Raw genomic sequence first — 14,670 nt, 5'->3', positions numbered from 1 at the left:
AGAGACCTGGAAACTGCTGCTGATGGAAGCATCTCCATCAGCAGCAGTTTCTCTCTTTTTGCTCCACCCTGAACTTATAATTGTTCCTCACCGTGTTGGACATGAACTTCCCTCCGAGCCCAAGCTGAGAAACAGCAGCTGGACTAAACTGCATGTTTTCATTACACAGCTGGTGTTGGTCTCCATCTGCACCCTAAAATGTTCTGATTCATTTGATCTATTCCTGGACCAGGAAAAGAGCGTTTGACCGTGTGTGAAACAGCTTCTATCTTCCAGTGTATCATCATTTTAAATGGGTCTAAATGAAGTTAATCTCACCATAAATGTTGAAGCTTTTCTCTCCTCTTCCCTCATTCTGACAACAAATTACTATAAAACATGATAATTTAACGACTGTTTTTGTCATTTGTTTTCCTTTTAGTCCAAAAAACAATAAAATGTGCATAAAAAGTGTCTAAATTAAATTCCACCAGAGTTTTATTGATGTTTGCTCCTTTACTCTGAAACTCCTTGAATGCTTTAATGATATTCTGCTCTGCAGAGGCAGAAATATGCAGATCCCTTCCAGTCTTTCTCTGAGGAACATTGTTTTAAATCTTTGCTGCTCAGCCTGTGATGGAGGCTGCTTTAGGACCAGATCAGGATACAATCAGCTGTTAGAATAACATCATTTTTATCTGTTACCCCAACTTTATTTGGAATGTGTCTGAAATAAAAAAAAGAATGTATTTTAACAAATTAAATTGAGTTAATTGCACATCATGTTGGGTTCATACTGAATGTTTTAGCTTTTTATTTTTGAGCTTTTTCCTTATTCAGGGCTGTGAATCATTTTAAAGTCAGGAAATGAGCTGCTGCCACACTTGCTTTAGTTTGATAATGAGCCTGTGAAAGTAAATCTCCTGAAAACTCTCCTGTGAATGAACAGCTGGACGAACAGCTGACCCTGCTGCAGCATGAGAAGCTGGACCTGCTGAAGAGGCTCGAGGAGGACCAGGAAGACCTCAACGAGCTCATGAAGAAACACAAAGCACTGATTGCACAGGTGCTGCCCTCATTACTGGCATTAATATTCAGTTAAACATCCCAAAAGCTAACAAACACCCTCCCACTTTGTCCTCTTCAGTCCTCCAGCGATATCTCTCAGATCAGAGACCTGCAGGCTGAACTGGAGGAGGTGAAGAAACAGAGACGCTCTCTTCAGGAGGAGGTAACCTGCGTGTGAAAAGCAGCAAATAAACGCAGAGTTAAGCTTGATGGAGCTGAATGTGATGTTGCAGCTGGCCAACATGAGATTTCTGGACCATTTAAGCTCCTCGTTGCACATCTTAATAAACCTGCAAGCTTCAGGCGGAGCACCTTCACCCTCACTGATATATCTGTGCATAATTGAAGTGCTGCTGGCTCTCTCTGCTCCTCACAATGCAGCTCCAGCAGAGCGTGTCCAGGGTGCAGTTCCTGGAGGCGTCCACTGTGGGGCGCAGCATCGTCAGTAAACAGGAGGCACGAGTATGTGACCTGGAAAATAAACTGGAGTTTCAGAGAGGCCAAGTCAAGAGGTTTGAGGTACGATCAGATAAAGCTTTTCCAATTTCAGCAGCTAATTATCAGCACGTGTGATATTGTAATCCCTGCCTGGCTTTATCTCCGTTTTGCCCTGATTCTGTGCAATGTGCAGGTGCTGGTGCTGCGTTTAAGGGACAGTGTGGTTCGTCTGGGAGAGGAGCTGGAGCAGAGCGCCCAGGCTGAAGCTCGGGAGAAGGACAACGCTCGCTATTACCAGCAGCGCCTGCAGGAGATGAGGGTGGAGATGGAGGATCTGAGCCAGAGGGAGCAGCAGAGCGGCCGCAGACGCATGGAGCTGGTAACAAAACACCTGTGAATGTAGTGTCTGCACACAGTCCTGCAGCCCTGAGCTGAAAACACAGAGTTTACACTTTGAAATCCCTATTTCAGCAAAGTTTTACACTCATAAAACTGTCAGGATGCTCAAAGGAGGTGGAGCTGTGGAGAAACTCCAGGTTTGGGCCGGCTGTAGAGACCTTCCTGTACCGAGCACAAACATCACCTTTCCTCACCTCTTTGGTGTGCAGGAAACCGAGAGAACCAAAAAGCACCTGCAGCCTTTCTGGGATCCTTCTATAGACACAGGAAGTTAGAGACACAGGAGGTTAGAGACAGGAAGTTAGAGACAGGAAGTTAGAGACAGGAAGTTAGAGACACAGGAAGTTAGAGACAGGAAGTTAGAGACAGGAAGTTAGAGACAGGAAGTTAGAGACAGGAAGTTAGAGACACAGGAAGTTAGAGACAGGAAGTTAGAGACAGGATGTTAGAGACAGGAAGTTAGAGACACAGGAAGTTAGAGACAGGAAGTTAGAGACGCAGGAAGTTAGAGACACAGGAAGTTAGAGACACAGGAAGTTAGAGACAGGAAGTTAGAGACACAGGAAGTTAGAGACAGGAAGTTAGAGACAGGAAGTTAGAGACACAGGAAGTTAGAGACACAGGAAGTTAGAGACAGGAAGTTAGAGACAGGAAGTTAGAGACACAGGAAGTTAGAGACACAGGAAGTTAGAGACACAGGAAGTTAGAGACAGGAAGTTAGAGACAGGAAGTTAGAGACACAGGAAGTTAGAGACAGGAAGTTAGAGACAGGAAGTTAGAGACAGGAAGTTAGACACAGGAAGTTAGACACAGGAAGTTAGAGACACAGGAAGTTAGAGACACAGGAAGTTAGAGACAGGAAGTTAGAGACAGGAAGTTAGAGACAAACCGAAGCCCATGAAGAAAAGCAGCACCTGCCGACAGTAAGCTGGTTCCGTCGTGCTGTGACTGCTTCGCTGTCTCTGGTGGAACTGAATGTGTTTCAGTACCCAGATAAATAGGTTTGAGGTGGAGGCCTTGGCTCTTTCTGCAGGGCAGCGTGGAAAGGAACAGCTCTGGGTCGGTTCTGACCTGAATTCTTTTGTATTCTTTTGTCCCAGCCCTCACACAGCATTGTGGGCTCATGCTGAGCAGGTTTTTCTCACCTCGCTGCTGTGATGTGCTGAAGGCTGCTGGCAGCTTTCCTGCCTCTGAGGGCGAGCGTCAGATGCATCTAATGACAGTCAGAAGTGATGCAAACATGTGACCTGCAGCAGGCCTGAGGGCAGGAACAGTCCAATGAGATCCACTCAGAGCCACAGCTGTTTAAACTGCTTTCAGAGATCAGCCGCGGGTTGGCTCCTATCAGCATTTACTGGAACTGATCTAATCTGGAGGAAGGGAGCGAGAAGATGGACCCGAACAGGAGAACAGGCTGCTGAGTTCAGGATCCGTTCATTAGCAAAGCAGCGCTGTAGGCTGACCTCCTGTGAGGTTTGGCTCAGTTATTCCAGTAAAACGGTTTGGATACGAGGAGCGGAAATGAATTTTAAAGGCCGACTCTTGTCTTCATGAAGTGAGAAAGCTGGGTGTCTTTATACAAACCCACATTATATGAGCTTCACATGCTCTTTAGAGACGCTGGAGAACGCGTTTGCACTTCTTTGCATCTGCTTTCTTGTCTTTTTGACCCTTGATATTCAGGCTGTGTTCATTCATGCTTCTTCTCTCACTCTGTGTTGAGTAACAGATGACAGCTAACCCTGCACACACATCAGCACCACTCTGCAGGCCCGGGCAGCGCCTGAGCTGCTAAATATAAACTCCACCAGGCGATACTCACAGCCAGGCTGCGAGACAAAGGGCTGGTGGGAAACCCTCCCTGCAGCCCTGATTAAAAGTCCTCCACACTTCCAAAACAGCTGCTTCTCTGCTGCTGGAGCATCTGTAGAATAATTCACGCTGAAGCCTGGTTGCAGCATCACTGATGCAACAGATAAGATTTGTAGAGGATGAACTTGCAGGCAGACGCATGGATTCATCCATCTGTGCGGTACTGTATATCTGCTGGATCCCTCTGACGGAGGCTTGGCCGGATATCTGCTGAGTTTAAAACACTTTAGACCGTGTCTGAGACTCTGAATCTGCCACAAAACACAGAGTTGCTGTTTGTCCACATCTTCATGTGCAGTTAAACTGAGTTTTTAATGAATTAGAAGAGCTTTTAAATGTTTGGCCCCGTTTCAACCGTCACTAAATCAAACCATTAATAACATTATTTATTCTTATTATAGCGTGAAACTTCTGCTGATCTGAGCTGCTGCATGAACACACTTTTAAAACAGCATCTCAGTAATATTTGATCAATTCAAGAAAGGAATGAATTCATTCTTTCTTGAAAGGGAGTCCTTAAAGAAAAGAAAAGTAGTGAAAAGATGTCTGATCCTTTAGGATCTTTGGATTTGTTCATATCTGCAGTTATTCTTATTCTTTAATTTAATAGTTCGACACACATCAAGCTGCTGCTGCATGATGCAAACTTCTGTTTTTCTTGTTAATTTTACTCAGACATTGCCTAAAACTCTGAGGCACTGCCAAAAAAACTGTATTTCCTGTGGTTTATTCATGCACCGAAGCCACAGACTTGGTCTGAGACGCTGGTCTTTGAGCGCAGATGAAGCTCAAATCAGTGATAAACTGACAGACATGACCAGGGCCCGGTGACGCTCTGTATTTGAGCCGTTTGACACGTTCTTTTGCTTCAGTGGATCCTGAAACACCAAAGCAGAGTTGGTAAATCTGGCCCCATTTCTGCAGCAGCAGATCAACCTTTACGGTCAATAAAAATGTTCTGCTGGAGTAACTGAGGATGTCTTCTGGAGAAACTCTCTGTGACCTCTGAGCTCAGGAAAAGAAGAGCTTCAATAATTATTCAGCTATTAGCACAAAGCAGCGCACACACATGCACGGATGCCCTTTAACAGCTCACCAACTGTCTCTGCAAACACACACAGGCTTCATGAATACTCATATTCATCCTCCTCCCAGCACCCTTCTTAACGCCATCTCTGCCTCATCCTGCTTTCTCTCTCCGACTGTGATTAATCCTCATTGTCTCTTCAAGGTTACAGCCGCGCACACATTCATGCACACGCCCCAACATGCTCATGTGTCTCTATGACAACTGCTGCACCCACAGCCGTCTCTTCAAAGCCAACCAGGCCAATAACTTTGAAAGCTTCGGAGCTCTGTGAGCATGCAGCATGTGTGACAGGCTGCCGCCGACAGACAGATGAATTAATAAATCATTCTGTGCAACTATTTCCCTCTGAATAACCTGGGCAGAGTGCTGCAGACCCCCAGCAGCACAGCTCGGCTCACAGAGTGTGAGGACATGCCGGGGTTTGACTGATGAGGTAATATGGGCTGGAATGAGGGTAATTGCTGAGGCGGATTGGGCTCCGGGGTATTTACAGGTAGCTGCTGATGAAAACACACAGCTGGCCTGTTGAAGGTGAGCTTCATATTCACCCCGGTGTCTGCCAACGTGCTCTAATCTGATTTGTGGACAGGAAATGCAGGTGGAGGAGCTCACTGCTGTCAGACTGACGCTGCAGGCCGACCTGGAGACGTCCATCCGCCGCATCGCTGATCTGCAGGCCGCCCTGGAGGAGGTGGAGTCGAGCGATGAAAGCGACACTGAAAGGTAGTTTGACCTCAGCCAGGTTACTGTCTTATTAAATCACCTTAAGTGTGTTCTTAATCTCAACCTGTCACTGCTCTGCTCTTAAATCCAGCGTTCAAACTGCCGTGGAGTCCTTTACGCGGAAGAAGGACCTGTAAGAACCCCGGAGTGTGTGCTGTGTGGCTGCGCCCCGACATCGGGCCGTAAAGCGCCATCTTTTAAATGAAAGAGAACTTAAAGGATAATTCTGGTGTGTTACGACTAGTTTGGGCCATAAAAACAGTTCTTTTTAACCCTGGACTCATGAAAGTCCTCAGGGTGAACCGAGCCCTGGAAAAGGAAGCGCTTTACCAGGATGTTCTTTCACGTTTTATTCACCAGGCAGTGTTTTAGTTACTTTTAGTACTTAGTTTCAGCTCCTTTGTCTTTTCTGACAGCTTGAATTCACTGATGGAAAACATCCTCCTTCATCTGTGGGGCTCCAGCTTCCCTGATGTTCTTTCACGTTTTATTCACCAGGCAGTGTTTTAGTTCTGAAAGACAAAGCTCAGAAAATGAATGGAAAATTCATTTCCAGATCAAGCAGAAGAAGAAATGATGGAATCACCAACCAAAATGTTACTTTCAGCTCCTTTGTCTTTTCTGACAGCTTGAAACTAATGAAAACTAATGAAAAACATCCTCCTTCATCTGTGGGGCTCCAGCTTCCCTGATGTTCTTTCACGTTTTATTCACCAGGCAGTGTTTTAGTTACTTTTAGTACTTAGTTTCAGCTCCTTTGTCTTTTCTGACAGCTTGAATTCACTGATGGAAAACCTCCTCCTTCATCTGTGGGGCTCCAGCTTCCCTGTGCAGCAGGTCAGCTTCGGAGGATGGAGCCTCGGCTTTGAGCATTCTTTAAATCTTCCACCAAACGTTCCATCCATCCAACATCTTCTGCCTCTGAGCTGTTCCCTTCTTGGAGGAGTTTAGACTCCTTTTCATTGGTTTTTTTTGGCCACTTCTCAGGTCCTCAGCTCCTTAAGCTCCTTAGAAATAAAAATTCAAAGTTGATTTCATAGTTTTTTAATATTTTTTATTCGATTTAAGGGGAAAAGCTACAGTTCTAACAGTATTATTCATTCTTTTTAAGGCGTGTTTTCCAGGAGCCAGGATGTTAATCTAAGAAATAAAATAGTTTTTCAGATTTAAACTTTAATCTTTGGTGAATACAGAATTATTTCTGATACAAGTGATGATCAAACCCAGAATTCTCCTTTAAGGTAGTCAGTCGGTTCAGGAAGCTGTGTGCACGGCCACTAACAGTCCGGGGGCCTCTGTGGCCCCCCAGCTGTAAATAAGCTGCTGTTTTACTCCCCAGGAAGCTGCTGATCTAACAGCCTGCCGGAGAACGCTTCCCTGTTGTAGCATCTCAGTTGTTCTGTCCACCTCTGGTTCCCCAGACTGTGTCAGTCCCAAGCTTCCTCTGTTCATTTTGAGATGTTTCCTCCTAAATTAGCAGTAGGAAGCAGAGAGTGGAGCCAGGTGAAGCCAGGTTGCAGCAGTGGAATGGTTCCTCTTCCTGAGCTGCCTTCATGTTGCATCCTCCCTGCAGCTAACAGAGCTCCAGGGCAGAGGCAGGATGTTGAGGTGTGATTTGTGTCCTGCAGTGACTCTGTGTCCAGCGTCGGTTCTGTTGGGACCGAGGATGTCGGCGAGGGGCTTCGGAACTGCTCCGGAGCTTCCAGAGCAGGATCCCGCGGCGGGGGCTCCACCTTCAGCAGCCAAGATGGCCGTCAGTCTGTCACCGACACCATGAGCACCTACAGCTTCCGGTGAGTTTGCTGCAGCAGGTTCACTCGGGTTCGAAGCTCAAGCTGCAGAAGGAGAACATTTCTTCACTTTAAATCAAGCTGTTGTTAGGCGGAACGTCGAATAAATCAGAGCATCGAGAACACTTTTACTCTGTGGTTGAAGTAATGAAGCCCTTCTCAGGATGACCTCCCCCCTCTATCTCTGCCCTTTATCTTTCTGCTCTTCCTTCTATGCCTGCACCCTATCTCTACTCTGTCCCCTCTGACAGAGTCGGACTCCTGGGTTCCTTCTATGGAGCTTATTGTTAGCTTTTTATAAAGCTGTTATATCTTCATTTGTAAGTCTCTTTGGATAAAAGCGTCTGATAAATACAGAAACATGTTTGGAGCTCTGATTATCAGAGTTCGCCGCCTCCTGTTTCCTTTACTCTGTGGTTGAAATGATGAAGCCCCTCTCAGGATGTTTGGAGCTCTGATTATCAGAGTTCCTGCTGTTCCTCCTGTTCCTGCTGTTCCTGCTGTTCCTCCTGTTCCTGCTGTTCCTCCTGTTCCTGCTGTTCCTCCTGTTCCTCCTGTTCCTCCTGTTCCTCCTGTTCCTGCTGTTCCTGCTGTTCCTCCTGTTCCTCCTGTTCCTGCTGTTCCTGCTGTTCCTCCTGTTCCTCCTGTTCCTCCTGTTCCTGCTGTTCCTGCTGTTCCTCCTGTTCCTGCTGTTCCTGCTGTTCCTCCTGTTCCTCCTGTTCCTGCTGTTCCTGCTGTTCCTCCTGTTCCTCCTGTTCCTCCTGTTCCTGCTGTTCCTGCTGTTCCTGCTGTTCCTCCTGTTCCTGCTGTTCCTCCTGTTCCTGCTGTTCCTCCTGTTCCTGCTGTTCCTGCTGTTCCTGCTGTTCCTCCTGTTCCTGCTGTTCCTGCTGTTCCTGCTGTTCCTCCTGTTCCTCCTGTTCCTGCTGTTCCTGCTGTTCCTGCTGTTCCTCCTGTTCCTGCTGTTCCTCCTGTTCCTGCTGTTCCTCCTGTTCCTGCTGTTCCTCCTGTTCCTGCTGTTCCTCCTGTTCCTGCTGTTCCTGCTGTTCCTGCTGTTCCTGCTGTTCCTGCTGTTCCTCCTGTTCCTCCTGTTCCTCCTGTTCCTGCTGTTCCTGCTGTTCCTCCTGTTCCTCCTGTTCCTGCTGTTCCTGCTGTTCCTGCTGTTCCTGCTGTTCCTGCTGTTCCTCCTGTTCCTCCTGTTCCTCCTGTTCCTCCTGTTCCTGCTGTTCCTCCTGTTCCTGCTGTTCCTCCTGTTCCTCCTGTTCCTCCTGTTCCTCCTGTTCCTGCTGTTCCTGCTGTTCCTCCTGTTCCTCCTGTTCCTGCTGTTCCTGCTGTTCCTGCTGTTCCTGCTGTTCCTGCTGTTCCTCCTGTTCCTCCTGTTCCTCCTGTTCCTCCTGTTCCTCCTGTTCCTGCTGTTCCTCCTGTTCCTGCTGTTCCTCCTGTTCCTCCTGTTCCTCCTGTTCCTGCTGTTCCTCCTGTTCCTCCTGTTCCTGCTGTTCCTGCTGTTCCTCCTGTTCCTGCTGTTCCTCCTGTTCCTGCTGTTCCTCCTGTTCCTGCTGTTCCTGCTGTTCCTGCTGTTCCTCCTGTTCCTGCTGTTCCTCCTGTTCCTGCTGTTCCTGCTGTTCCTCCTGTTCCTGCTGTTCCTCCTGTTCCTGCTGTTCCTCCTGTTCCTCCTGTTCCTGCTGTTCCTGCTGTTCCTCCTGTTCCTGCTGTTCCTCCTGTTCCTCCTGTTCCTCCTGTTCCTGCTGTTCCTGCTGTTCCTGCTGTTCCTCCTGTTCCTGCTGTTCCTCCTGTTCCTGCTGTTCCTCCTGTTCCTGCTGTTCCTGCTGTTCCTGCTGTTCCTCCTGTTCCTGCTGTTCCTGCTGTTCCTCCTGTTCCTCCTGTTCCTGCTGTTCCTCCTGTTCCTCCTGTTCCTGCTGTTCCTCCTGTTCCTGCTGTTCCTGCTGTTCCTCCTGTTCCTCCTGTTCCTCCTGTTCCTGCTGTTCCTGCTGTTCCTGCTGTTCCTCCTGTTCCTCCTGTTCCTCCTGTTCCTCCTGTTCCTGCTGTTCCTGCTGTTCCTGCTGTTCCTCCTGTTCCTCCTGTTCCTGCTGTTCCTCCTGTTCCTGCTGTTCCTGCTGTCCCTCCTGTTCCTGCTGTTCCTCCTGTTCCTGCTGTTCCTCCTGTTCCTGCTGTTCCTCCTGTTCCTGCTGTTCCTCCTGTTCCTGCTGTTCCTCCTGTTCCTGCTGTTCCTCCTGTTCCTGCTGTTCCTGCTGTTCCTCCTGTTCCTGCTGTTCCTCCTGTTCCTGCTGTTCCTCCTGTTCCTGCTGTTCCTGCTGTTCCTCCTGTTCCTCCTGTTCCTGCTGTTCCTCCTGTTCCTGCTGTTCCTGCTGTTCCTGCTGTTCCTCCTGTTCCTGCTGTTCCTCCTGTTCCTGCTGTTCCTCCTGTTCCTGCTGTTCCTCCTGTTCCTGCTGTTCCTGCTGTTCCTGCTGTTCCTCCTGTTCCTGCTGTTCCTGCTGTTCCTCCTGTTCCTGCTGTTCCTGCTGTTCCTGCTGTTCCTGCTGTTCCTCCTGTTCCTCCTGTTCCTCCTGTTCCTCCTGTTCCTGCTGTTCCTCCTGTTCCTGCTGTTCCTCCTGTTCCTCCTGTTCCTCCTGTTCCTGCTGTTCCTCCTGTTCCTGCTGTTCCTCCTGTTCCTCCTGTTCCTCCTGTTCCTGCTGTTCCTCCTGTTCCTCCTGTTCCTCCTGTTCCTGCTGTTCCTCCTGTTCCTCCTGTTCCTGCTGTTCCTGCTGTTCCTCCTGTTCCTCCTGTTCCTCCTGTTCCTCCTGTTCCTGCTGTTCCTCCTGTTCCTGCTGTTCCTGCTGTTCCTGCTGTTCCTCCTGTTCCTGCTGTTCCTGCTGTTCCTGCTGTTCCTCCTGTTCCTGCTGTTCCTGCTGTTCCTGCTGTTCCTCCTGTTCCTGCTGTTCCTGCTGTTCCTGCTGTTCCTCCTGTTCCTCCTGTTCCTGCTGTTCCTGCTGTTCCTCCTGTTCCTCCTGTTCCTCCTGTTCCTCCTGTTCCTGCTGTTCCTCCTGTTCCTGCTGTTCCTGCTGTTCCTGCTGTTCCTCCTGTTCCTGCTGTTCCTCCTGTTCCTGCTGTTCCTCCTGTTCCTCCTGTTCCTGCTGTTCCTGCTGTTCCTCCTGTTCCTCCTGTTCCTCCTGTTCCTCCTGTTCCTGCTGTTCCTCCTGTTCCTGCTGTTCCTGCTGTTCCTGCTGTTCCTCCTGTTCCTGCTGTTCCTCCTGTTCCTGCTGTTCCTCCTGTTCCTGCTGTTCCTGCTGTTCCTGCTGTTCCTGCTGTTCCTGCTGTTCCTCCTGTTCCTGCTGTTCCTGCTGTTCCTCCTGTTCCTGCTGTTCCTCCTGTTCCTGCTGTTCCTCCTGTTCCTCCTGTTCCTCCTGTTCCTGCTGTTCCTCCTGTTCCTCCTGTTCCTCCTGTTCCTCCTGTTCCTGCTGTTCCTCCTGTTCCTCCTGTTCCTGCTGTTCCTCCTGTTCCTCCTGTTCCTCCTGTTCCTCCTGTTCCTGCTGTTCCTCCTGTTCCTGCTGTTCCTGCTGTTCCTGCTGTTCCTCCTGTTCCTGCTGTTCCTCCTGTTCCTGCTGTTCCTGCTGTTCCTGCTGTTCCTCCTGTTCCTGCTGTTCCTCCTGTTCCTGCTGTTCCTCCTGTTCCTCCTGTTCCTCCTGTTCCTGCTGTTCCTCCTGTTCCTCCTGTTCCTCCTGTTCCTCCTGTTCCTGCTGTTCCTCCTGTTCCTCCTGTTCCTGCTGTTCCTCCTGTTCCTCCTGTTCCTGCTGTTCCTGCTGTTCCTCCTGTTCCTGCTGTTCCTCCTGTTCCTGCTGTTCCTCCTGTTCCTCCTGTTCCTGCTGTTCCTCCTGTTCCTCCTGTTCCTGCTGTTCCTCCTGTTCCTCCTGTTCCTCCTGTTCCTGCTGTTCCTCCTGTTCCTCCTGTTCCTGCTGTTCCTCCTGTTCCTCCTGTTCCTCCTGTTCCTCCTGTTCCTGCTGTTCCTCCTGTTCCTCCTGTTCCTCCTGTTCCTGCTGTTCCTCCTGTTCCTCCTGTTCCTCCTGTTCCTGCTGTTCCTCCTGTTCCTCCTGTTCCTCCTGTTCCTGCTGTTCCTCCTGTTCCTGCTGTTCCTCCTGTTCCTCCTGTTTCCGTCGTTGTGATGCAGCTGAAGTCAAAGTGTCTCTGCTGCTCTCCTGCAGATCTTGTTTGGACCCTGATGACGAAGCCTCTGAGGCTGGAGGCGTCAGGCGTCTCAGTCGGGCCCCGTCCTCCTCGGCGCTGTCTGAGCTGCTGGACGGGCTCCGGAGACGCAGAGCTGGCGCTGATGCAGGAGACGCAGCAGGCAGCACCGTGTCTCTCCCCATTTACCAGACAACCGGCGCCTCAACTCTGAGACGGAGGTCGTCTGCGCTCTCTGTGGGTCCAGAGGACCAGGAGCTCAGGCCCGGCCCCAGCATCCTCAAACCGTCCTCGCCGCTGCTGCCCCGCGCTGGCAGCTCTCGCTCCATCACCGAGTCTGCAGACAAAGCCTCCCGCGACTCCTCGCTCCCATCGCTGCCGCGCCTCTCCTCGCTGTCGGCCACCCCTGCTGCCCGCCATCACCCCCCCTCCCTGTCCATCCCCGAGGAGGACCCTGACGACCCGCTGCGCCCTGCAGCCGCCGCCATCCAGCGCTCCCCTCAGGGCCCGCGCCGCTGCATGCTGGGGAGTCTCCTTACCGCAGACGGGGGCGAGTGCTCTCTGGGCTCAGAGCCAATGGTCTTCAAAAACCGGCGCCTGGCTGGCGATCGCGACGACGCAGCGTCTGACATCCTGCCGGCCGTCCGGAGGGCGCAGTCCACCAGCAGCCTGGCCGGCTCAGTCAGAGGAGGCAGGAGGGCGCTGAGCGTCCACTTCGGCGAGCTGCCGCCTTCGAGCCGCAGCAGGAAGAGCTCCGAGACAGAGTCGTCCAGCTCAGGCGGGTCGGCAGGAAGCTCCCAGGGCGGCGGGCCAAGGCGCCGGTTTGAGAGGCCGCAGGGGAAAAGACTGGAGGCGGAGGGGAGCGAGGGCGAAGACGTGGCTGCTGTCATGAAGAAATACCTGAAGAAAGAGATCGACTGAAGCACACGAGGTGAGATCTTTTACTTCTTTTACTTCTTTTACTTCTTTTATTTCTTTTATTTCTTTTATTTCTTTTATTTCTTTTACTTCTTTTACTTCTTTTACTTCTTTTATTTCTTTTACTTCTTTTACTTCTTTTACTTCTTTTATTTCTTTTACTTCTTTTACTTCTTTTACTTCTTTTATTTCTTTTATTTCTTTTACTTCTTTTACTTCTTTTACTTCTTTTACTTCTTTTATTTCATTTACTTCTTTTACTTCTTTTACTTCTTTTACTTCTTTTACTTCTTTTACTTCTTTGATGGGTTCTGAGCTGCTGGATGGGTCCAGGCTCAGTCCAACATGTTCTGATGGGTCCAGGCTCAGTCCAACATGTTCTGATGGGTCCAGGCTCAGTCCAACATGTTCTGATGGGTCCAGGCTCAGTCCAACATGTTCTGATGGGTCCAGGCTCTGACCAACATGTTCTTTTTTGGCTTTTTATCTCCCTTCAGGCTCTTTCCACATCCAGCTGAGAGCTTCAGACAGATCCAGGCTGCAGGAGACTGGAAGAAATCCTTCAACACGGATGTTTTCTGACGTTAAAGAAACACTTGCTGTATTTTTAGATAAATACTGTTTGTATGTGATTAAAACATTTAAATAAACGCTTCGCTGAGTTATTCGTCTGTTATATGATCTGTTATATATGATCTTATATATGATCTGTTATATATGATCTGATATATATGATCTGTTATATATGATCTGATATATATGATCTGTTATATATGATCTGTTATATATGATCTGTTATATATGATCTGATATATATGATCTGTTATATATGATCTGTTATATATGATCTGATATATATGATCTGATATATGATCTGATATATATGATCTGTTATATATGATCTTATATATGATCTGTTATATATGATCTGTTATATGATCTTATATATGATCTGATATATATGATCTGATATATGATCTGATATATATGATCTGTTATATATGATCTTATATATGATCTGTTATATGATCTGCTATATGATCTGTTATATATGATCTGTTATATATGATCTGTTATATATGATCTGATATATATGATCTTATATATGATCTGATATATATGATCTGTTATATATGATCTTATATATGATCTGTTATATATGATCTGTTATATATAATCTGATATATATGATCTGTTATATATGATCTGTTATATATGATCTGATATATATGATCTTATATATGATCTGTTATATATGATCTGATATATATGATCTGATATATATGATCTTATATATGATCTGATATATATGATCTGTTATATATGATCTGATATATATGATCTGTTATATATGATCTGTTATATATGATCTGATATATATGATCTGTTATATATGATCTGATATATATGATCTTATATATGATCTGATATATATGATCTGATATATATGATCTGTTATATATGATCTGATATATATGATCTGTTATATATGATCTGATATATATGATCTGTTATATATGATCTGTTATATATGATCTGATATATATGATCTGTTATATATGATCTTATATATGATCTGTTATATATGATCTTATATATGATCTTATATATGATCTGTTATATATGATCTTATATATGATCTGTTATATATGATCTGTTATATATGATCTGATATATATGATCTGTTATATATATGATCTGTTATATATATGATCTGATATATATGATCTGATATATATGATCTGTTATATATGATCTTATATATGATCTGTTATATATGATCTGTTATATATGATCTGTTATATATGATCTGTTATATATATGATCTGTTATATATATGATCTGATATATATGATCTGATATATATGATCTGTTATATATGATCTTATATATGATCTGTTATATATGATCTGTTATATATGATCTGTTATATATGATCTTATATATGATCTCTTATATATGATCTTATATATGATCTGTTATATATGATTTGTTATATATGATCTGATATATATCATCTGTTATATATGATCTGTTATATATGATCTGTTATATATGATCTTATATATGATCTGATATATATGATCTGTTATATGATCTGTTATATATGATCTGTTATATGATCTGAGAAACAACAGATCCTTTTCTTACCTGCATCACATGAGGCTGAGCTGAGGTCCATCAGAAGTTATTCCAGCTTTTTACTCTTAAACTGGAGCA

At 46.7% G+C, this 14,670-nt stretch overlaps 1 protein-coding gene across 1 annotated transcript in view; it reads left to right on the top strand.

Moving 5' to 3' along the window:
- Positions 1-13,021, top strand: part of LOC140277472 (unconventional myosin-XVIIIb-like) — a 66,071-nt gene extending 53,050 nt beyond the window's left edge. Inside the window, 8 exon segments of the mRNA XM_072372506.1 lie at positions 929-1,045; positions 1,127-1,210; positions 1,429-1,566; positions 1,679-1,864; positions 5,436-5,569; positions 7,198-7,362; positions 11,553-12,463; positions 12,948-13,021. Of these exon segments, the coding sequence (XP_072228607.1) occupies positions 929-1,045; positions 1,127-1,210; positions 1,429-1,566; positions 1,679-1,864; positions 5,436-5,569; positions 7,198-7,362; positions 11,553-12,453 (1,725 nt within the window). The 3' untranslated portion in view covers positions 12,454-12,463; positions 12,948-13,021.
- The last annotated feature ends 1,649 nt before the right edge of the window (positions 13,022-14,670 follow it).

This window comes from Leuresthes tenuis, unplaced genomic scaffold (assembly GCF_036924035.1).
Source record: "Leuresthes tenuis unplaced genomic scaffold, fLeuTen1.0.hap1 SCAF_19, whole genome shotgun sequence".
Classification (NCBI taxonomy): Eukaryota; Metazoa; Chordata; class Actinopteri; order Atheriniformes; family Atherinopsidae; genus Leuresthes; species Leuresthes tenuis.
This window is presented reverse-complemented; position numbering and strand designations above follow the sequence as displayed.